Genomic DNA, 21530 nt, shown 5'->3' with positions numbered 1-21530 from the left:
GGGGTGATTTCTAAAGGCACTCAAGGGAAATAAAACTATTGATCCTATTGACTTTCATAGATATTTGTTTTCCTAATACTTTTAAGAGCTATCTGTAGGAAAAGTGCTTTGTTTGTATGTAAATAGAGCTATGCTGTGTTGAAAGTGCTTCTGCATGGGATATAGCAGACCTGTAAAACTCTGCAATAAAAGCAGCATGAGTGATGCAATTCTAAATAGAAGACTTAAAAGCCATACTACCTTTGTAGATGTTGTTGTAAGAATGGACAAGCACCTTCCTTTGCACAGTTTCTTGGGCCCTTATATTGAGTGCACTTGTTCAGACACTGCTTCAAAAATGGACTGGGATTCCATGTTTCCAGTAAGACTCTGGGGACTGTGGGGGGGGACACAGGAAAAGCATGGCCTGAATGCATCATTAGTGCAAATTCCAGAGGGAGATCAGCCCATGGCTTCTGTGCATCTGTTTGACCATGTTGCTTTTTTGCCCCATAGCCAGACGAGCTGACCAACGCCTTGGAGATCAGTAACATCGTCTTCACAAGCATGTTTGCCCTGGAGATGCTCCTGAAACTCCTTGCCTTTGGCCTCTTCGGCTACATCAAGAACCCGTACAACATCTTTGATGGGATCATAGTTGTCATCAGGTCACTGCCAGTTCTTTCTCCACCGTGGCTTTTCTGCCAAGGGCTTGGATCAGCTGAGGAGTGGGAAGGGAATGACGTGACATGTATTAATCCTGAGTTCTCTGGTTATCATGGGGTATAATTATGATGCCCCATTTTATATTTCCACCACTAGAAGGGCCATCCAAAGTAAATGGACCTGACAGATGGAGAGTAAGGTCTATTTACGCCGCATGTCTGGCACTGTGGTTAATTTTCCACTGGAGTGCAGAACTGCTGGTCCTGGGAAAGGAATAGTGTGAGTGTCTGTATCCCAGCAGTGTGCTTCTCCCAAATTAACATGTAACTCAGGCCAGAGCAGGGCAAGCAGGAGGGCAAGAGAGGGCAGTGCTCTGCTCTCGTCTCCCAAGGCAATACTGTCTCAGCCTGCACTGAGGATGGCACAGCATGCATGTGAGAAGGTTGTGCAGCACCTCTCCATGCTGGGTTTCAATCTACCAACACTATTCATACCTTGGTCGATACTTTGAGGCAGAGAAGACAAGGCAGACGTAGAAAGTGTAAATCAAGATAGTGCTCTTGACTTCTGTTGGCCCATCCCTTTGGTTCAGAGGAGTGAGAAACAGAGAAAAGGCCCAGAACAAAGGCCAGTTGTGGTTTGTTAAATATTAAACACAGATCAAACCAACCCACCCCCACAAATGTAAATCCATCTGCATATTAGCTTGGTACAAAATTGTAATCTACTTCTTGTGGCTAGGTTTGTGGCTGTGTGTAGTGACAGCAGGAGACATGCTGTGTTGTGAATAGCCACAAGCAAGGGAATTAAAGAACCAAGAAACCAGCTATAAAGGATATAGGTTGTGCATGAGTTTGTGGCTCTGCACAGCTGGAAGCAAAGGTGTTTTTCAAAAGTGAGAAAGCAGCAGCAAATAAACTACCCCTTTAGGACTTAAATGGCATGAAATCCTGCAAGAAGCCAGCCTGCTTAGGGCTGTCAGTGTACAGGACTGCTGTTTATAGTTGCTCTTGGCTTCCTGCAGTGTCTGGGAGATCATCGGGCAGTCGGACGGCGGTCTTTCCGTGCTCCGAACTTTCCGGCTGCTCCGGGTGCTGAAGCTGGTGCGCTTCATGCCTGCCCTCCGTCGCCAGCTGGTGGTCCTCATGAAGACAATGGACAACGTTGCCACCTTCTGCATGTTGCTCATGCTCTTCATCTTTATTTTCAGGTACCAGAGGTTGCAGCTCTTCTCCTTCCATCAGTCGTTCTGCATATATAATGCATAGATGAGAATGCAGCACTTCTGCAAGGCTGCCTGCATGACAGAAGATAGACTGACAAAACAGATTATTTACTTCCTTGCAGCCTCTGTTTTTCTGTGCAAAACTGTAGTTCTGTAGATAAATAAAGAACACAAACGGGCAACAACAGTAAAACCATTGCTCTGGAGTTCTTGGGAATCTCTTTTAGCTGTGTCTCAGCAAGCTGTCAGAAACTGAACTCTACCAGCCTCGTATTTGAGGTGGAAGTTATACAGACTCCAAAGCTTTTGTCTGTTTGACCCCATAATGCTCCTAAGGATCTTGTGCTTGGAAACTGGATGGATTAGGCAGCTGGCAATGTAATTTGCCATTTTCTAGAAACATGAGATGCCTGATTTGACTTCAGCATAGATAATTATAATGACACACGACACACAAGAGCCAAATAGCAGGATTTGATCGGTGATCATGTATGTCAGTGGTAATGCAGGGCCCGTCTTCCTGGGAGATACCACTGGCACACAGAAAACTGGGAGGGGAAAAAGTGTCCTAAAAAAGTACTGCAACCCTCCATGCAACCGTATTTTGCATAATAATTTATTTCTTCCATTTATTTATTTTTTTCCTCCCACTCCAGCATTCTCGGCATGCATCTTTTTGGATGCAAGTTCAGTCTGAAGACTGATACAGGAGACACAGTTCCAGATAGAAAGAATTTTGATTCCTTGCTTTGGGCCATTGTGACAGTATTTCAGGTAAGCTCTGAATTCTGTTGTCAGTAGAAGTCTTTACTGACTTTACTGTTGTCAGTAAAAGTCAAGAAAACTTAAAAATCCACCCTTATTTTCCCTTTATATAGTAGTTAAGGTCAAGACCCACAGTCTGCTGTCCATTCTGCTCCTGTTGTGTAGTTATCTGTCTCCTCACTTCTCTTCACTGCACACACAAAAAATGCACTTTCTGAACAATTTCATTTAACCGAGACTAGCGAATACTATCACAAATCGGACTGGTGTTGCTGGCTCTTTTTGCTGGGGAAGTCTTTGTGCCAAAAGCTGTGTTTCCTCTGTGGGCAAGGTCTGTTATACACTTGAAGTTACTGGCTATTCCATAATGGAGCAATAAGCTGCTATGTCCAGGACATTCTAAATATAAAGATTAGTCTTTTCTGTTAAAAAGCTCAGTCCTTACAGCCTAAGTGCAGCAAATGGAGCACAGTGTAAACAATATTAAGCAAAGTTTCTAAATGCAAGGTGCAAACCAGCCCGGAGCCTTCACTGTGAATCTTATAACTTCTTGCAGTTTTTCTTCTTGCAAAGAAGCAAGGAGAAATCAGTTGTAGTCTCATAGATTTGGTTTGGTTTTGTTCTGTTTTGTTTTTTTTTCCAACATAAATACAGACTTCTGCATTTATTCTGACAGTTTCATTGACAAATAGAGTCAGCACAGAGCACAAGGATTTGGCCCTACATCCCATGAAGGTTAACAAGAGACGTGGCTTAGCGCTACTGACTGCATTCCTACCCCCAAAGCTACCTTATTTTCAGGAGGGTTAGAGGCCACTCTCATTGCAAGCCTGAATTAATGAGCAGCATGCAGCTCTCATCTGTTTTCTGTAGGCCCCTGGATTTCTGAGCTCCAGGGAAGCTGGGAAAGTAGGAATCCCTGAGGAAGACCCCTTGGAGCAAGACTTTGCAAAGATGTATATTGTTTTGTCCAGTTTGTCAGTAGTTTTACCCAGTGGAAACTGCTTTGCTTCTCTGAGTTTCTTAAGCCAACTCATGTCATTAATCATGTCAAATATTACGTTTCCTGCCCTTAAAAATATACCTTAAAAAGAGCATCTGTAGAGAGGACAACAGCCCCGGCCCCAGGTCTGTTACCTATTGATGGTTATTGAAGAAGGCAATACCCCCATCAAATAATGGGACTCTTACTACCATATCCTTTATATTGCTATATCTTGGATCTGAACTAGTCATCTTACGGGCAGCAGCACACTAGATCTTCCTGCAGAGAGGGGAGGTTTGGTCAGGGGAGAGCTCTCCTGTGCGAAGCTCTGACTAAATGAATGTTTTGCTGTCTGTCTCATGAGACCTGCTCATAATTAGGCTTAGAAAAGGTCAGAAGGAGAGGAAGGAATGAGTATGTCAGCGAGGAATTGGATGCAGCTGCTATGATGAGAGAAGTGGAGTAATTGGAGTCTTCCCCTTCACCTCTCTGCAGATCCTCACTCAAGAGGACTGGAATGTGGTCCTGTACAATGGAATGGCATCAACGTCTTCATGGGCAGCGCTCTACTTTGTGGCCCTGATGACCTTTGGCAATTACGTGCTCTTCAACCTTCTGGTTGCCATTCTGGTGGAAGGCTTCCAGGCAGAGGTAAGAGATCTGAGCAGGGGGAGGGCGAAAATGCGAACCATGCGCAGGCAGGATTGTATGGATCAGTTCACGTCAGTGGATCCAACCATGCAGGCAGCACTAAATTTAACTTTAAGCAGTGCAGATAAGCTGGGTTGGGCATGTGGAGCTCATTTGAGTCTGTCCTTGCAAATAAGGCCAGCTGGACTTGGCATGAGACTTTGGTGAGCAACACTTGGGTTAATCCGCTGCAGGGTGGAAATCACTTAGGATGGATTTAGCTTGCCTAAATTTCACATATATACTGTCTTTTGTGTTTCTTTATGAGGCACCTCATGTCCTGTGGAGCAGGTAGGATGCAAACTGCTGAATCCAGGACTCTGCTTGAGACTCTATCCCCTGTCTGTTATTTGAGACTAGTGGCACAGCAATTAAAAAAGCTGCATTGCAAGGTTGCAAACACTAAATTTTGAGATACTTGGGATATGATATAGGCTACATAAATTTTTTCTCACACTTGAAATTAATGTCTGTAACATTGTTTTTCAAAGTCCTAGTGCAAATGGAAATGAATTTGAGACTTAGCAAAAGTCATCCAGTCTCAGTTAAAGCTGGGAACAGTGCTATCAGAAAGGTTTATGTCACGCTTTGGAATTTTGTAATTGTTGCTTTTTTTTATTTCTGTGACCATCAAGAAGGAAAAGCTGGAGTGGCTTCAGAAGCACACTGACTAAGAAACAAAATGAGAGAATGGTTTCAGTTTTCACCGCCTTAGCTCCCAAGGGAAAGAGGGAAGAGAAACTCTGTTTTTATGGGGTTTTTTCACTTTTCATTTTTTTCCCCAGAAATGGCATCATGCTCTCATTTGCCGTGTTTATATCACACTTAGACAAGCCATCACGGACCATGGAATATAATTGAAATATTCATGGACCAACAATTCCCTTCTCTCAAGCCAGCATAGCCACATTATGTCCTTCAAGGATGTCTGCATAGATTCATTATTAAAACATTCCTCCTAGCTTCCTCACAGCACTAACAGAGGAAAATTAATTGAAACAACAGGAACCAAGGCCCAGGTTGTGAAAAAACAACCCTGCTGTATGTTGCTGAGGGCTGTTTCATGGATGCTGAGAGCTGTGAGTGCCACCTGCATACACAGAGGAGATGCAAGTGGTCCAGCTCTCTTCTTTCAGAATGAATGGCTCTGCACTGCATGAGTGAGCATCCTGATGGCTTGTCCAGTGGGGCCCATGCTCTGAAGATCTTGCACAGCTGGCTGCAAAGAGCATGAAGATCCTTTTCCAAGAGCAAGCTATGCCCCATGAGTCAGAGCTAATGTTAATGCTGTTTGCTTTCAAACTAATGTCCTTTTCTTAGTGTCACAGACCTCAGCATCTGCTGGCTCTGCTCTGGGTACTGTAACACCTTTGCCATATTCATGTGCTAGGAATGTGTGGCAGATGAAGATGTACATTCTAGCCGTTAACTTAGTGAGACTAAAGTAAAGAATTACCAGTATTTCTACAAGCCCTGCAGTAACTGCTGTCTTCCAGACCAAACATTATTTTCCTCTAGGAGATTTGTTGGCTGTATTGAGAGTGGCTGTGTTTGACCTTCATTCTGTTGATAAACAACACAGGCCATAGCAAAATGAAGTCTGTGCTAATGCAATAGATTTTTCTGAACTGGATTTAGAAGCAAGTGATACGTTGGCCACATGGTAATTCAGAAAAGAGGTATTCAGTGGGCAGCCATATGTCAGATCTCCTGTGATTGCACCAAGCAGCAAATCTGGGTGGAAAAAAGAGGACATGCCAGGGAAACCCAAATAGATGATAACAAGGAGGTGTAACCTGAATGACTGGAAGCCACTCCTGCTCCTTTTGTGCTGATACACTGATGCTCATAGCAAAGTGGAGACATTTGGGAACCCTGAGTTCTCCTGTTTACTTCTGTCCCCTTGGCTGTGCCTCTTTAGTGCATGGAGATTTAATAAGTCTTACACTTATGAATAGAGGGCCCTTGCAAAGTCCTCTGCTTCTCTGTTACACTTGCAGCCCCCGAGCATCCTTTGATGCTGTGTGTTTGAGGCCACAAGAAGGTTTTCTCCACTCAGCAGCCTGGCAGCTCGCAGGTACATTTGTACTGTATAGATCCTGTTCCTTGCCTGCCTGCTCTCTTAGAGGCTGAATCACCTGCTAATACGAAGCCAGAAATGGGCAGCCTTGTGCAATCTTCCCTGAGTGTGTGATTACAGACCTGGCTGATTGGCTGTCACTTCTTGCTCAGAGTTAATGGCTCCTTTTGGAGCTGTTGTGGACTGCGATTTAAATATGTGTAAGGATACTTTTCAAAGCTTGTATTATTCACTCAGTGCTGCCTCGGAAAAGGCCAGCAACCACAGGCATTGACATTTGCAGGGCACATTTTGCTCTCCACTTCCATTTATTATAGAATTTGACATCGGGGCTATGGGCTTGTCAGATGCCTCACAGTGAGGTTTCAGCTGTGCTACAGAAAAGCCTTCTCAGGGCTGTGTTTTGGCTGCAAGAGCTCGGTTCACTTATAAATGCATAACTTATCTCTGTTTGTAAACCAGAGACTGTTACAGTCTCCTTGGATAACTCCCAGGAAGAAACTGGAGCTGGATGGAGCTGACTTCTCTTTTTTCATCTCTAGTTCTGTTGGTATGTTGGCAGAAATCCGCATTTTGACCTCTCTGACTTTGCCCTCCTGCAAAGAAATGCTGTTAGCAGTGATGACAGACAGTGATGTGCACCTCTCTTCCCTTGGCTCAGGTGTTTCTTTCCCTTGGGTGGAGAGTGACTCCTGGGAGAGACTTGTGCATCTAAGAGAGTGCACTTTAAAGAGGCTTGAAGCTCTGAACCATCAGCAGTATTTCAGCAAGGACAGTAAAAATTACACTGTGAATCACAGTACACAGTCTCAGCTTAATCTCAGCTTCTGATCTGCTTGTGGAGCAAGTTTGGCAGGCGTATCCCTAGAAGAGAATAGGCTTAACTGGCCACAAAACCATTTTTAGTACAGACTATTCCTCATTTACGCTTAGGACAACAAGCAGCCAAATTTCAAACAGGACCATAATTGCATATTTGTGCTTCCATTGTTCCCCTGTCATTTTGAAACCTACCCCAGAGCTGCTCCAGAGAAGCCAACAAACCTTCCAAAATTATGCAGATCTTTTAGTTACTCCGCAGTGGTGTTTCTGCTCTGAAACAGAGAAAATGAATAAAGGAGCTTAAACCTTTCAGTCATCCTGTCTGTTTGGCTGCACCAGTTAGCAATACCTCACGGATGAAATTAAGTTCACTGATGCTTTAGCACCGCATCTCTAGAAACCATAGTAATTTGTTCAGGCATCAGTTAAGGAACTCTGCTCCTTTCTCAAGGCTCAGCTGCTTCAATCCAGCCTTTTACTACTGGTTTGCACTGCTTTACTGAGGTCTCGGTGGATCAAGCCAGCCATGCTGATAGCCTGCCAGAGTCCCTTCTCATTGCAGACCCACCAGCAGAAGAGAACCAGCCAGTATCTCTTTGGTGGTAGGCTTGCACATGACTTAGGCTGGTCATTATTGGTGGCAGGTTGGGCAGTGAAGAAACAGTGCAACAACACTGCAGGAACAGTTGTCACAATCACAATATCATTCTTTCTAAGCATGAAAATAAATCATATCTAGGAAAAGGGGTCATTCCCTAGGGAAACATAGAGGGAGCTTGGCAGTCTCCTCTCATGGTCGTTGGGCCGAGCTCTAACTGACCACGATAAGCTGAGGTATATCTGAGCTGCTAACTAATCCAAATGGCTTTGTGCTCAAGGTGAAATGAATCATCTGCTAATTACCTTCTTCTCTCTGCAGGGGGATGCCAATAGGTCAGACACAGATGAGGACAAGACATCTGCCAACTTTGATGATGATTTTGAGAAGCTGAAAGACCTCCGTGCAACAGGTAGGATCTCATTTCTATTTTCCCATGAATTTGAGTTGTGCTACAGCTCTCCTCCACAGTCATCTTCATGAAACGTATGGAAGAAAGTGGAAGAATCATTTTTGATTCACAATTAGTCTGATAGGTGTGTTAACAGAGCAGCTACGTGAAGCGTGTTGGGAAGCTAAATGAGCATTGATGTTTCCTTTAAACAAATGTCTTTCCTCATTCCATCTTCAGTAGAATATTTAGTTATGTCTCATCGTTTCTTCTGTATCATTACCACAGAACAGTTTGCTGACAGCAGTACTCTCACACGACTTCTCAGCAGCTTTTCTGATCAATCATGTTCTCATCTGTTCTTTTTGATTCCTCTCACAAGAGCATTTAGGCAAGGTTTGATTGATGGAAATGGTGCTGATTATTTGTGTTGCAGGGGGACCTGACAACTGATTTGAAATAAGTCCACACTGTACTACTGCATTTAGTATTGCTGTACAATAAGCATGGGATAATAGGTGATGGTTTTCACTCTGTAGTGTTTGCAACAAGGTAGGGGAATGAAATGGATCAGGTATTGAAAGAGAGTGAGTATTACAGTGGTAAACAGGAGCCAGTTTAGTTTCTCTGTTTTTTTATGCTCAGTTTGGGCTTTTGTTAGGATTACTTTAAATGCTTCTAAACTAGGAGGCATTTCAGCTAAGGAAATGATGCTGATTTTGGTGAACAGATGGAATTCAGCTTAGGAAGAGACAGAAGTAATTTGTTGAGAAAGCTGAGAACGAGCTAGATCACAGCAAGGTGACACAGCTACTCGGACTGCAGATCAAATAACAAATTCCAAACACCAAATGAGGAGAGGAATCTCCATTGCAAATACCTGGCAAGGAGACTCACAGCTTAATTTTCCTTTGCACCAACTATTTGGTGGACAATTTCAAATAATAAGAGAGCTCTATGGGAAAGAAATATTTTCACCTCTTCTCAGGTAGTAGAAGAATAGAAAACAGGGCTGAGCTTATTGTCAGTCAAAGTCCATGAGAAATGGTGTGTCTCCATAAGCCTCCTATTTGCCAACCAGTGACTAAACAGCATAAGGACATTAACAATTCTATTACAATGCTGTTAGTCTGTAAACAAATATACTGGCAAGAGGAACGTGTATTGCAGATGAGCAAATTTTGAGCTGGATCTTCCACCCCTTGAAGTGAGTGGCAATGTTCCCAGGGACTTCTGTGGTGCAGATCAGATATTTGTGTCCAAGCCAGCAACTAAACAGATGATACAGTAGAAGCACATTGCATTACAAAACCAGCCAGTGGAGGAGAAATAGCAGGGGTAATGCACTTACTTGGATTTCTCACTGCAGACTTCTCCATCTTTCCTGCCCATCACAGGTGGTCCCATCCTTTGCCCTCCATAGGACTGTGATGCTACAGTTATTAAACCAGAATCAACTAAACCCAATAAAACTAGAGTTAGTTCAACTTCACTCTTGTGTTTGAAAGTAGGCTGATGGTTTGGGGTATTACTGTGCTCCATTGGGCCAGAGGCATTACATTTGGCTTGTCCTCAGTTTGAAAACAGTTGCAGCAGTCCATACGTGCTCTATAGCTGAAATACTTCCTACATTACCACATTCGGATACACCATTCAATTTCTGTTACAGAAGGTTTATTCTTCTAGGCATGTAGATGTTTAGAAGCCGTTTCCATTTCCTGCCCTCTGAACAGATGACTAAAGGCAGTGACTAATGTTTGCTTCGTGCCTTCCACACAAAGGAGCTCAGAGCACATCCGAACAGCATAAAAATCTCTGCACAGGAGGCTATGTCAGGGAGAACAGATTGACTTTGTAGGGTGTCTAGCCAGTCCTCTGTGCCCTTTACCTATAAACTCTCTCTCAGAACCAAAAACCTGTGATTCCGTTCTCCTAATCCCCAGAAACACCGAGCAAAAGCAGTTCCCTTTAGAAAACACTGTGGTATTTGCCTTGTGCCTTTCAACGCGGTCAGTTAATCTCAGTATTCCCCACAACTTTTCATCTCAGTTTGGCAGAGTTCCTGAAAAGACCCGAGGAACAATGCCTGTTTGATGAGTGATTTCTGTCACTCTGGCTGGACATCCACCGTGTGTTTTCTCTCCCCTCCTCTCCAGAGATGAAGATGTATTCACTTGCTGTCACCCCGAATGGGCACCTGGAGGGCAGGGGCAGCATGCCACCCCCTATAATCATGCGCACCGCTGCCACACCGATGCCCACACCGAAGTGTTCCCCACACGTGGATTCAGTGCACACTTTTGTGGACTCAAGGAGAGGGAGTAATGCTTCTCTAGATCCCCTGACCTACGATCAGAAGTCCTCGGTAGGTTTTCAAGACTAACTACTCTCTCTCAAGTGCCTGAAAGTAGCACAGATATTGCATGCATAAAGTTCTATACACTGATTCTGGTTTGGTGCTTCTGGTGCTGCCACAACGCAGCAGGGCCAACTGCTGTGCTCCTTACTGTGTGTACTCTGCTGTAAAGTGGAGAAGGCAGAGGGATGGGAAGTACAGAAAGGCAGGAAAACAAATTCTAGAGGGAGAAATGAGTGGGTGTGGGACACTGTGGCAGGACAGTGACAGCATTACATTCAAGGACAGTGAGTATGTGAAGTAGGCAGAGAGGGATGTGCTGAGATTCAGTGTTTTCTTGCCCAACATCTGATCAGAAGTCCATGCCAAGCCTCCTCCCTGGAGAGCAGCAATGTGAAATAGGTCACAGGTTCATGCAGCTGGCCTAGCAAACCACTCTGAGGAGAAGCTTCTGCCAAACCTGCTGGCCATGCTATGCTGTCATGGTGTCAAGTGTACCCGTGGAGCAGAGTGAGATCAGTGTTTTAGGGTTGGAGCTGGAATCTGCGGGAAATGAAGCATTTGACCCCAACAGCTGAGCCCCCTTTATTGTATGGCAGTTCTGTTGGAGAGGAAGTAGAGAAAGCAAAATGTGAGCAGACTGATTGCCACTGGGCACAGCTCATGGAGCACAGATCAGGCTGGAGCTGGCTGGTGTGGCAACTGATTGTATTTTGCCTGCAACCAGGGAGCAGGAGGGCAGCTCTGTGAAAACAGAGGGAGCAGAATTAATAGACAGAGTGGATTTCTGCTGCTGTTTATCTGTCTTATTCCTCTGCTCTGTAACTGCAATATCATGTTCAAATCAAGGCAGCAGACTGTGAAGGCACTTTATGCAGAGACAGTCACTATCCCTTTGGTAAGCTGCTTAGTCAAGGTAGTGCTTTTGAAAAGAAAATAGAGATGACTGCTGTTTGCCTTGGGGTTTCATGGGATTGTGAGTAGTTGGAGAGGATTGTTCATGGTTTGAATCCCTTTTCTGAGAACACATCAGTGCCAACAGCCAAAGGAAGATGAAGCAGTCAAAGGAGAGCTGGCCAACACTGAGGAACAGGACGAGAAAGGCAGTTTGCCTTGTTTCTGCGCTGGGAGGAAGCCACAAAGGGAAAAGGAGTTTTCCTTCTAGTCTTCCTGTGCTGACCTTAAGTGTTCTTAGTGTAGCAATCACCTGCCAACCAAATGGCACTAACACACTGCTCACAGCCAGAAATTCACTGTGAGAAAGACATTCGTTCTACCTCCTTATGCAGCAAATTGAAGAGAAAGCAATGCAAATTTGGGCACAGTTTCTGAGTGACACTTGGGTGATTGGGTGCCAGCACCCTTCTGGAAGCCAAGGAGGTTGTGCTGAAACCACTTGCATGTGAGGAAAGAAAATGCTGTTTTGGCAGTTAGCATCTTTGGGTTTAGTTCTTATGCACAACTGACATTACCAGGACAGTAGGAAGTGACAAAGCATGGAGGCTTGGTAGCTGTGGGTGTAGCTCAAGGAGTGCCTTCACAGTGGGTGCTTGGTTCCCATCTAAAGACATTGGTGTGATGAAGTCGGAGCAGTAAGGAAAGCTGGAAGGGGAAGACACGCTTGGCAACAAGAGGGATCCTCCAGTCTGGAGAAAATGCCATACCTTTTACTTCTTCCTGCAAACAAACCCTCAAATGTCTTTCTCCTCTCTCAGTCCAGCCTCCGCAGTTCCCCTTGTGCCAACTGGGGTACCAACAGCAACTGGGGAAGCCGGCGCTCAAGCTGGAACAGCCTGGGCAGAGCCCCAAGCCTCAAGAAGAAGAACCAATCTGGTGAAAGAGAGTCTTTGCTCTCCGGAGAGGGGAAAGGCAGCACAGATGATGACTCCGATGACGCCAAGTCCAGCACGGTCAGCAGGCCCTCACTGCACCGCCGGGCAGAGTCCTTGGATTACCGCAGCTCCCTAGACCTGCCCGAGCTGCTGCAGCTGCCCCCCATGCGCCATTCGCTCAGTATCAGCCCCATGGCTGTTCTGCCTGCTGAGTACCAAGACTGCAATGGCAAGATGGTGCACGTCCCCAGTGAGTTCTTCCTGCACATCGATGGCCATAAGGAAGAGGCCGTGGACTATGAGGATGACATGGAGGATGTAAGCTGAGGGGAAAATTGGGTACTCGTGCATTAAGTGGCTGCTTAATCAGCCACTTTTAATCAGCCTGCGCTCCAAGAAGGCTGATTAAAAATCCAGCTCAGGCTCAGATGTGTTGGGGCCTGGTGGCTGGTGTAGATAAAACCAATCTATGGCCTCTGTTTCCCAAAAGGTTTTCACACTAATGGTGTGGGCTGTTACACTGCAGTGGTCTCTAACAGAATGTGCTGGCATTTACCTATTTTTTTGTCTGGCTGCTATTGTCTTCTTGGTCAGGAAGCCTCCAAAAATGAGCTGTAGATCACAGAACTCATGACTTTGCTCTCAGGAGCTGTTTGGTATCTTGAAGGCTTGGAAGTTCAGAAAGAGAGTTCTCTTCACTATTTAACTTCGTGATTATTTGAGGCCGTTTTGATTCTGACACAGCTCTGGATCTCAAAATGATATTACAGAATCACAGAATCACAGAAATGACACATTCTTAGAAGCCTTGATTTGTCATGTTTGTATCACACTGTAAAGCAGCCCCTTTCTTCCCCTCCTTTCCTCCCTATTTCACTAGAAAAATATGGCAAACCCTCCCTATGCCTGCCTTAGCTCTGCCCCAGTGCTGGGACTACCTTCAGGCACTCTGAAATGCCAGGTACTGCTCCCTTTCACAGAAGGACTGTGGAAGCTGAAGAGGCAGGAAAATAAAAGAGGAAGAAAAGGTGTTTCTTCTTTTCTATCCAGAGTTACTGCTACCGGATTCGTAAAGTCCTGGAGCCCTACAAACCAGCATGGTGCAAGAGTCACGAGGATTGGTCCCTCTACTTGTTTTCCCCACAGAATCGGTAAGAAATCCCAGCCCACCACATCTGGGCAGTAAAGGAATATGATATTTATAGCTGACCTTCCCTTGGGAAAGATCCTTCCAAAGCAGAAGCACTGAGTGTTTTATAAATCTGACCCTTGATTTTCAGATAACTTTTCTGTTAACTGTGGCAGAATTGTTGCTTGGCCACTCCATGCCTGTCTGGGAACAAGAATGGTTTAACCGTCATTTATACTAGCCATTATTACATCTGTTTACTCTTTATTTATTTCTGGTAGAAACTTTGTGCTTGTGGAGGGAGACTAGTTCACCATGTGGGCTGGTGCTGGTGGCACAGCTGCTGGTGGCTTTCAAGGACGTGCCGTTCGGGTGGGAGTCTCTCTCCAACCCAAACATCTGAAGGATATTTTTCTTTCCTCCATTTCTCCAGGTTCCGAGTGATGTGCCAGAAGGTCATTGCCCACAAAATGTTTGATCATGTGGTGCTGGTCTTCATATTTCTCAACTGCATTACAATAGCACTGGAGCGACCAGACATAGATCCGCACAGCACCGTGAGTCATTTTATTCCTTGACCTCACTTGAACACCTTAATCTTGTCAGTGCAAGACCCTGAAAAATAGAAGATGTTTGTTTCCTATCCTCTTCAAATAACACGCTGTTTTTTGCTGGTTGATGTTTTACAGGAGAGGATATTCCTGAGTGTTTCTAATTACATCTTCACTGCAATCTTTGTGGCTGAAATGATGGTTAAGGTAATTACATCTCTGTCCCGTGACTGACAGAGGCTGAAAATCTGACAGAGTTATGATACGAATGCAGTTTTAAATGTCCCTCCTCTCCTGGCTGTAGGTAGTAGCTCTTGGCTTTTTCTCTGGGGAGAACACCTATCTGCAGAGCAGCTGGAACGTCCTGGATGGAGTTTTGGTCTTCGTATCCATCATAGACATTATTGTCTCCATGGCATCAGCAGGAGGAGCAAAGATCCTGGGTGTCCTTCGAGTTTTGAGACTGCTGCGGACCTTGAGACCTCTCCGGTGTGTTCCTGGATACAGTTTGTTTTGTGTCCATAAATCAGGACATTGGGAAAAATGTGTATGATCCATCCATCAAGGCATTGCTTAATAACACGAAAAGCTGAAACATGGTATCATCTTTGGGGAGCTCTTATCTTCAGAAACCGTTTGAAAAGAGTGAAATTAGTTCTAATTATAACTTGTCTTCTCCAGTGTGGAGAAGAGCGGATGGAGTTTGGAGCGAGTGGTGTTATCATACTCAGGCAGTTAGTGCACTGAATGCCTCCTCCAGCCTGCAATTTTATCACCGTTTTACAAATCAGTCTCTCTCCTTGTTAAACTGTGCAACCTCGCAGCCATTCCCAAGCAAGGAGGTAGCATTGGCTGGGAGAGAATTTGCAATTGAACAGGTGCTGATGATAATTTGATAAGCTCAGGCATCTATATCTCCTCTCCTGTGCCTGCATATCTAACATCACTGCAAAACAATTTAGCTCTCAGCTAGGAATACGATTGAGAGATGCTTTCATTATTTGAGAAAAGAAATAAAAAGAATTTGTATTTTGTTTACAGTGATGCAATAACAAAGAGTGTTAATGCTTGGGGGATTTTTATCAGCTCATGGCTCCTGTTCTATTTCCATCCTGCTCAGCAAGAAAGAAACACAAGGCTTTTTTCATGAAATTTCAGAGGCAGTAAGATAGGCACCTCCAGAGGCCTGTAGGCCATCTCAGGAAAAGCTGCTTGCTGCTTGCTTGTGAGAATATTAGAAAGAGGCAATCTTGTTTAGGCCCATGACTGACAGTGCAAGAGCTATTTGTCTGCTGCTCTGTATTTTTGGTGACAAATAGCTTTATAAGCATTTGCCTCCTCTCTTGCTCCCACACTCTGTTCTGTTGGTGGCAGCGATGTCCCCTTGCAGTGCTGGCTGCTCTGGTCACCCTGGACAAACTGTGGCTTGGTTTGGTTTCAGGGCACCTGTCTGACACACGTAACTAGTGACAAGAAGTCAGGGTGCAGGCAGCTCATAGGCAAATGTAAGGGGAAAAAAGAGTTGGCCTTGGAGAATAACTAGGCCAGATCCTATTAATAGAGAGGAATCCATCACACCCGATGGAGGCTTCACTTATTACAGCTTCTAGGATTCCTCCAGGAACCATTCCTAATGCTTTGTAGCTGCAGTTCAGACAGCCACTTTATGTGCAGCCAAACAAGACCATATTGAAACCCTCTGTCCCTGCAGCATACAGTTCTGATGTTTTTTCTGTCTGGCAGGTATGAAAGCCTCATTACCCCGCAAGGGCTCTGCAGGCCCCTCCTAAAAAAAACCTTGGTGTTCTTCAGTCAGTACACCTGCCTGCCCAGAAAACCTTGCTCAGGCTGGTTACACTTCCGAGTGCAAACGCATTTTTCAGACACCTATGGGAGAGCCATTCTCCAGGCATTTAAACAGAAAAGGAAAATACTTGTTCTCCACAATACCTGCTCCAGGCCACGCACAGAGCATGCCTGGCCTCTTACCGCCTCACAGCAAGCAAACCATGCTGCTCTTTAATGGGATGACCTTTTGGCTCTGGAGCTGTTGGTTGCAAGTCCCTGTTGGTGAAGAGTCCGCTAAGGAACTAATTACTACACAAACTGAAATTCGAATCAAAATGACTATTTTTGAGATGCTGTCACAAGGCTTGGGCCAGGAGGGCAGCCCAGCACTCTGACCTTGCCTTTGAGGCTTCTGGTAATCTTAGTGCTGGCAAGGTGGGCATTGCTTTGTGCCCCTTTGCTCTGTTCATAGGGGCTTCAGGGGACCCAGCCCTCTGGACCAAGCTGTAGTGGGAACCTCCATGATATCTTGCCAGTAGAGAGTATTTCCTCCTCTCTGTTACTAGAAAGTGGTTGCCCAACACAGTGTCTTACACTTTTTAATTCCATCTAACGTAACTGTGGATGTTCTGGTTGCCTAACTTCATCAGTAATCATCTCTGAATGCTGCCTGCAGATAGAGAGGGGCTGTGATAGCTTCACTGCAGCCCAAGCAGGAGAGGAAAAACAAACATACTGAAATGTATTAAAAAAAAAAAAAAAAAGACTTTATTGTTTTGCTATTTTTTCAGAGTCATCAGCAGAGCCCCAGGTCTGAAGCTGGTGGTAGAAACCTTGATCTCCTCCTTGAGGCCTATTGGGAATATTGTTCTCATCTGCTGTGCTTTCTTCATTATCTTTGGGATTTTAGGGGTGCAGGTATAGTATTTCCCTCATCACTGCCGTCTGTAAGCACCTGCTGCCAAAGAGTTTTTGTCACCTGGGGTTAAGATGGAAGTAATGAGTTTGAATCTCTCCAGGAGAAGATTTCACTCAGTTGTTAGGAAAGAAAAGCCAGACCCTATAAGGAGTGCTCAAGGGTGGGGTTGACATCTGCTCATTGGAAGGTGCACAAGATTAGAAGACAAGACCTCCCTGGCTAGGGGAAGGGAAAAACACCTGGCTCTGTGTGCTGGGATTTATAGGATAGCTCTTCCTCTACAGGAGAGATTCCTATCCCCCATCATAACAGAGCAGGACTGAAGGATCTCCTTCCTACTTTTGTGTCTGAGGCAAGAAGCAACTCTGTCTCAAGACCTGAATTTTCACCTGAGTTCATTTCCTGCTGTGTGTGTTAAGACAGGTATCTGAGTTGGGAGGAAAGAAAAGGAATTTGAACTTGGCAAAAGGTTCTATGAGGGGACAGAAAGATAAATCAGGGGGACGGATTTTCCATAGCTGCTCCTTTTTTTGTTTTCTTTCTTTTTGGCTTCTCAAATACAGCTTTTTAAAGGCAAGTTCTACTACTGTGATGGTCCTGATGTGAAAAACATCACTACAAAGACTGACTGCACTAATGCACACTACAGATGGGTTCGGCGGAAGTACAATTTTGACAATTTGGGACAGGTAAAGTCCTCATTGAGGGATTTTTTTGTACCAGTTTTTAGTAAGTGAGCATTTAAAATGTATTTTTGAGAAAGGTGTAGAACATCTATCAGAGGAAGCTTCCAAGAACAATGTAGATATCATCAATCAGAGACAACTCTGACTTTGGGTAGGAATGAATCAGGTCACCTGTTGATGTTTTGCAATCAGACTGCCTAAAGTTATACAGTTTCTCTTTAATAAGAGAGTTTTGTCTTAGAAGAGCTGTTTTTGCATGCAGTCCCTTTTGTATGGGTCTCAACTGTCACTTTTAATCTTTTGGTTTCCAGTTGTTAGATTTACAAATGAAAAAACAATAAGATCTTCTATACTGGCTAGAAAGTCCACAGTAGAAACTGGGGTGTATGATTACTTTATAAAACCTCATGACATTTGGGCAGCCTGACATTGATTTTTAATCATGCTTAAGCAACTGGGCAGCCTGATGTGGCTGAGCAAAAATCAATCTATATATGAGGGAAAAGTCGAGTTACCAGTTTGCTCACTTTTAAGCCAGACATGCAAACAGGTAAAATCAAACCACAATATGTTGCATTTCTCCACCAACTCTGGGCCAGATCATGTGTTAGGACCTGTGCGTTGTTTTGTTGAGCATTGCCCATTACTAGTTTCCTCCTTGAGAGCTAAAATGCTAGAACAATCTTCCCTGCTTTTCTTCTTACAGGCTCTCATGTCCTTGTTTGTCCTTTCGTCCAAAGACGGCTGGGTGAACATCATGTATGATGGTCTGGATGCTGTGGGTATTGACCAACAGGTAACGTACCGAGAGATTAAAAGTGCTGCCATCAGAAATTCCATACTTGGGTGACTGGTTTTTGAAGTTCCATAACCTGCATACATTTGTATCTCTTACTTCATCAAGCATCAGTGATATACCCAGTCAACCCTCATTTTTGTAGAATCATAGAATCATGATAGAATCATAGGAGGAGAGAGAGGAGCAGAGTTACGGGACCTACTTGAGGTCCATGTCAGGCTGCAGAGGGTTTCTGCCCTCTACTGAACAGCTCTTATAGTGGCTGTACCCCTTGTAGTATACAGCCAAGCACTGATGGGGATTTTAATTACAATGATAGTTCTTGAGTTGTCCCATGTGTGCTATTGCACTGTGGTTCTGTGGAAGACCTGATGAAAATGAGCAAACATGCATGAGACGGGAAGACAACCAGAGATGTCATGAAAGAAGCATTCTGTGATGTGAGACATCAGAAAAGGTTAGTCAAGAGTCTTCAGTGAGTAGTACGTGATTGTAACTACTTGTAACTCTTGCATTCAGTTTTCTCCTGCTTCAGAATAACATTAGAAACATTAACAGTGAGCACTTATCTCAAAAAAATAAGCTGAATCCTGTCTTTACCTAAAAAAAAATCACCCAGGTGGGATGATACAGATGAACTGGGATTTATTTTAAGCTATGTGAAGTAAGTGCCAAAATAAATAATTTCCATAAGCCAAGTTATGGAGAGTAGGGCAGGTTTTACAAAAAAAAAACAGAACAATTCCAGTCAGTAAAAAATGAATAAGAGGAAAAATGTAAGTCCTCCCAGCACTCTCCTCCTCCCCACACAGCTGTACTGTACTGTACTGTCTTTTAGCTACGTGGTGCCAAATATGCCGACTTGCACACATCTCATCCACATCACTTCTCCTCTCTCTCATTTTTTTCTTCTCCACCTCACTAGCCCATCCAGAACCATAACCCTTGGATGCTTCTCTACTTCATCTCCTTCCTGCTCATCGTCAGCTTCTTCGTGCTCAACATGTTCGTGGGGGTGGTGGTGGAGAACTTCCACAAGTGCCGGCAGCACCAGGAGGCAGAGGAGGCCCGGCGTCGGGAGGAGAAGCGTCTGAGACGCCTGGAGAAAAAGCGCAGGAGTAAGGAGATGTACCTGTCTGGTCGGTAGACTGCGTTACAAACCAAAATCTTTCTGAGCCCTGCCTGCTCCCAAAGCAAGACTTTTCATTTCTCTTTGATTTTGTTTCCATGGGATTCCAAGAGGCTGTTTTGCTTCGTTACTTGGTTGGCGGTACCTTAAGTCTCAGGTTGCCAACACCCTGGAATTGTCCTCTACAAGCCTGATGTAAAGCATTACCTGTTTACTTGGCTGGGGAGCAAATCCTCCTCCAAGCAGTGTCCTGTAGCAGGAACTGGCACGTTCTGCAAGGCAAAGGTGTCCCTAACGCTCCCAAGCACCAAGCAGAAGCTCGTGGTGTGACTGAGGGATGCAGTGAGTAAACAGCTGCAATGCTTGCTGTGCATGTGAAGGCCGGTCCTGAGGGTATCCCTGAGGCTTAATGTGCCGCTTGCATATGATGATGGTGATGGTTTCATTTATCAATTCTTTTCTTAGCCCAAGTAGTTGTAATGCTTTTTAGCATCCTAGTGCATGGCCCTGCATGCTACAACCATGATGCATGAGGGCATGAACATACCAAGAGCCCTCAGATGGGGCTGTCCAGAAAAGCCTTCTTGGGAAGATGTCCATTACAAGAGATGCTTGCCCCATCACAGGCTGGGGGAAGTCCTTCAGTGCTACATGCTGGCACTCTGTTTGTCGTGCAAACAGTATTTGTACAAATATTGGCCAGATGCAGGACCATTAAGGTGCAACAGAAAATCTTTAGCTGAAATCTGCTTACTAGTGTATTCAGTAGGAATGATCAGATCAGACCAGAGAAACACTGGAGCATGTGCTCCTTTCCTCACTCAAACCTTCCCAGGGTTTCTCATGTATTAATTCTCACCTCCACTTCTCCTTGGCAGGCTTCACCAGGGATAAACCTATAGCACCTGGAGGGTATTCCTAAGGAAACCACCAGGAAGTCTGCCACAGTAACTTCCCAGGCAGTTCGAGCAAACAGAGATGGCCTGTGTTAGATGCTGGCAAGTGTTTTGCAGGAGTAAGCAGGGAGACTTGGCCACTGTGATCAGGGATAAGGCTGGAGTGCTTCTGGCCCCGCTTGCCAGAGAAGGCTCTTTGCCTAGCACTATGCTGTGTGTGAATTCTCTTATAAGGATATAATATCTCATTGTGATTAAATGGCTAGTTGTCTCCCAAACATCAACCCATAGGTATTCATTCTAAGCATGGAAATTGCATTTAGATTGAATAGTCTTTTGTCTGGCTGTAAAAACATAGCAATCAGAGGTTTTGCTGACAGAAACCCCATCCCTAGCCAATTTCCTCCATTCATCCACACACTTGAATCAGATGGCAGGCAGCTCTGTCCCTTGCAGCTCCACTCCTGCTCTTTTGCTTCTCTTTATTAGAGTCACAAGAGACCTCAGCACTAATTTCTGCACCCTCATGGCCTTAATGACAGACTGACCTGGCACCAGACTGAAGGCCAAGCCCATTTTGTGTTAGCTATTGTGAGTTAAGAAGGTGGGTTAAAATCAAACCTCGGTCAAACTAGCCAGTCACAAACAGCCTCTGAATCTCTTTGAAGATTTAGAAAAATGTAACTGCAATTTCATTTCTCTTTTCCCATCTTGTTCTTTAAGTTTGTCTGGGGCTCCAGCTAGAATTAGAAGAGGAAACCCTGAAGGCAGCATTTCAAGCATGATAAAAGCAATCTGTTTCAGGCTCCCTGAAGGAGAGAAGGAGAAGTCCTCCTGCATGTGCAGTTCTTCTACCCCAGAGTGCTGACCCAAGAAGATGCTCAGATAAACTCAAAGGTTATATGCGAAAAAAATAACTTCTGTGCAGACAAAGAACATAAAGCATCCTTAGAGAAAATAGATTGAGGCACAGGTAAAGTGGGGTAGCTTATCCACAGCCAATTGTTGTTCCTGATTAGTAAGTAAATCTTATTACAAGCACATCAGTGGCTCACTGCTAGGCACTGAAAAGAGCCAGTCCTTGTCAAAGTGATGGACACAGTTACGCTGTCCTTTAGCCAGCTAGATATAGATAGGATGGAGTCAAGAAGATGTTTTGTGCTGCAGACCAAAGCACTACAGAGATATAGGCTGTAACAATTCACTGAGAGCACACAGGGAGGAGGACAGCTTTCTGGAAGGGG

The 21530-nt window shown here is 44.6% G+C and overlaps 1 protein-coding gene across 5 annotated transcripts in view; it reads left to right on the top strand.

Moving 5' to 3' along the window:
- The window catches only part of CACNA1H (calcium voltage-gated channel subunit alpha1 H), a 202495-nt gene that overhangs the window by 149538 nt on the left and 31427 nt on the right, over nt 1–21530 (top strand). For 3 of the 5 annotated variants that reach the window (XM_085237779.1, XM_085237777.1, XM_085237782.1), the window contains 15 exons: nt 496–647; nt 1670–1855; nt 2527–2644; nt 4116–4271; nt 8132–8222; nt 10358–10566; nt 12273–12707; nt 13440–13540; nt 13952–14075; nt 14208–14276; nt 14374–14558; nt 16649–16775; nt 17340–17465; nt 18169–18258; nt 19187–19400. In XM_085237779.1, the coding sequence (XP_085093905.1) occupies nt 496–647; nt 1670–1855; nt 2527–2644; nt 4116–4271; nt 8132–8222; nt 10358–10566; nt 12273–12707; nt 13440–13540; nt 13952–14075; nt 14208–14276; nt 14374–14558; nt 16649–16775; nt 17340–17465; nt 18169–18258; nt 19187–19400 (2383 nt within the window). The remainder of the gene's footprint in view (nt 1–495; nt 648–1669; nt 1856–2526; nt 2645–4115; nt 4272–8131; nt 8223–10357; nt 10567–12272; nt 12708–13439; nt 13541–13951; nt 14076–14207; nt 14277–14373; nt 14559–16648; nt 16776–17339; nt 17466–18168; nt 18259–19186; nt 19401–21530) is intronic. The other 2 variants (XM_085237781.1, XM_085237778.1) reach the window with 1 other exon arrangement.

Source organism: Meleagris gallopavo, chromosome 16 (genome assembly GCF_905368555.1).
Source record: "Meleagris gallopavo chromosome 16, MGAL_WU_HG_1.1, whole genome shotgun sequence".
NCBI lineage: Eukaryota > Metazoa > Chordata > Aves > Galliformes > Phasianidae > Meleagris > Meleagris gallopavo.
This window is presented reverse-complemented; position numbering and strand designations above follow the sequence as displayed.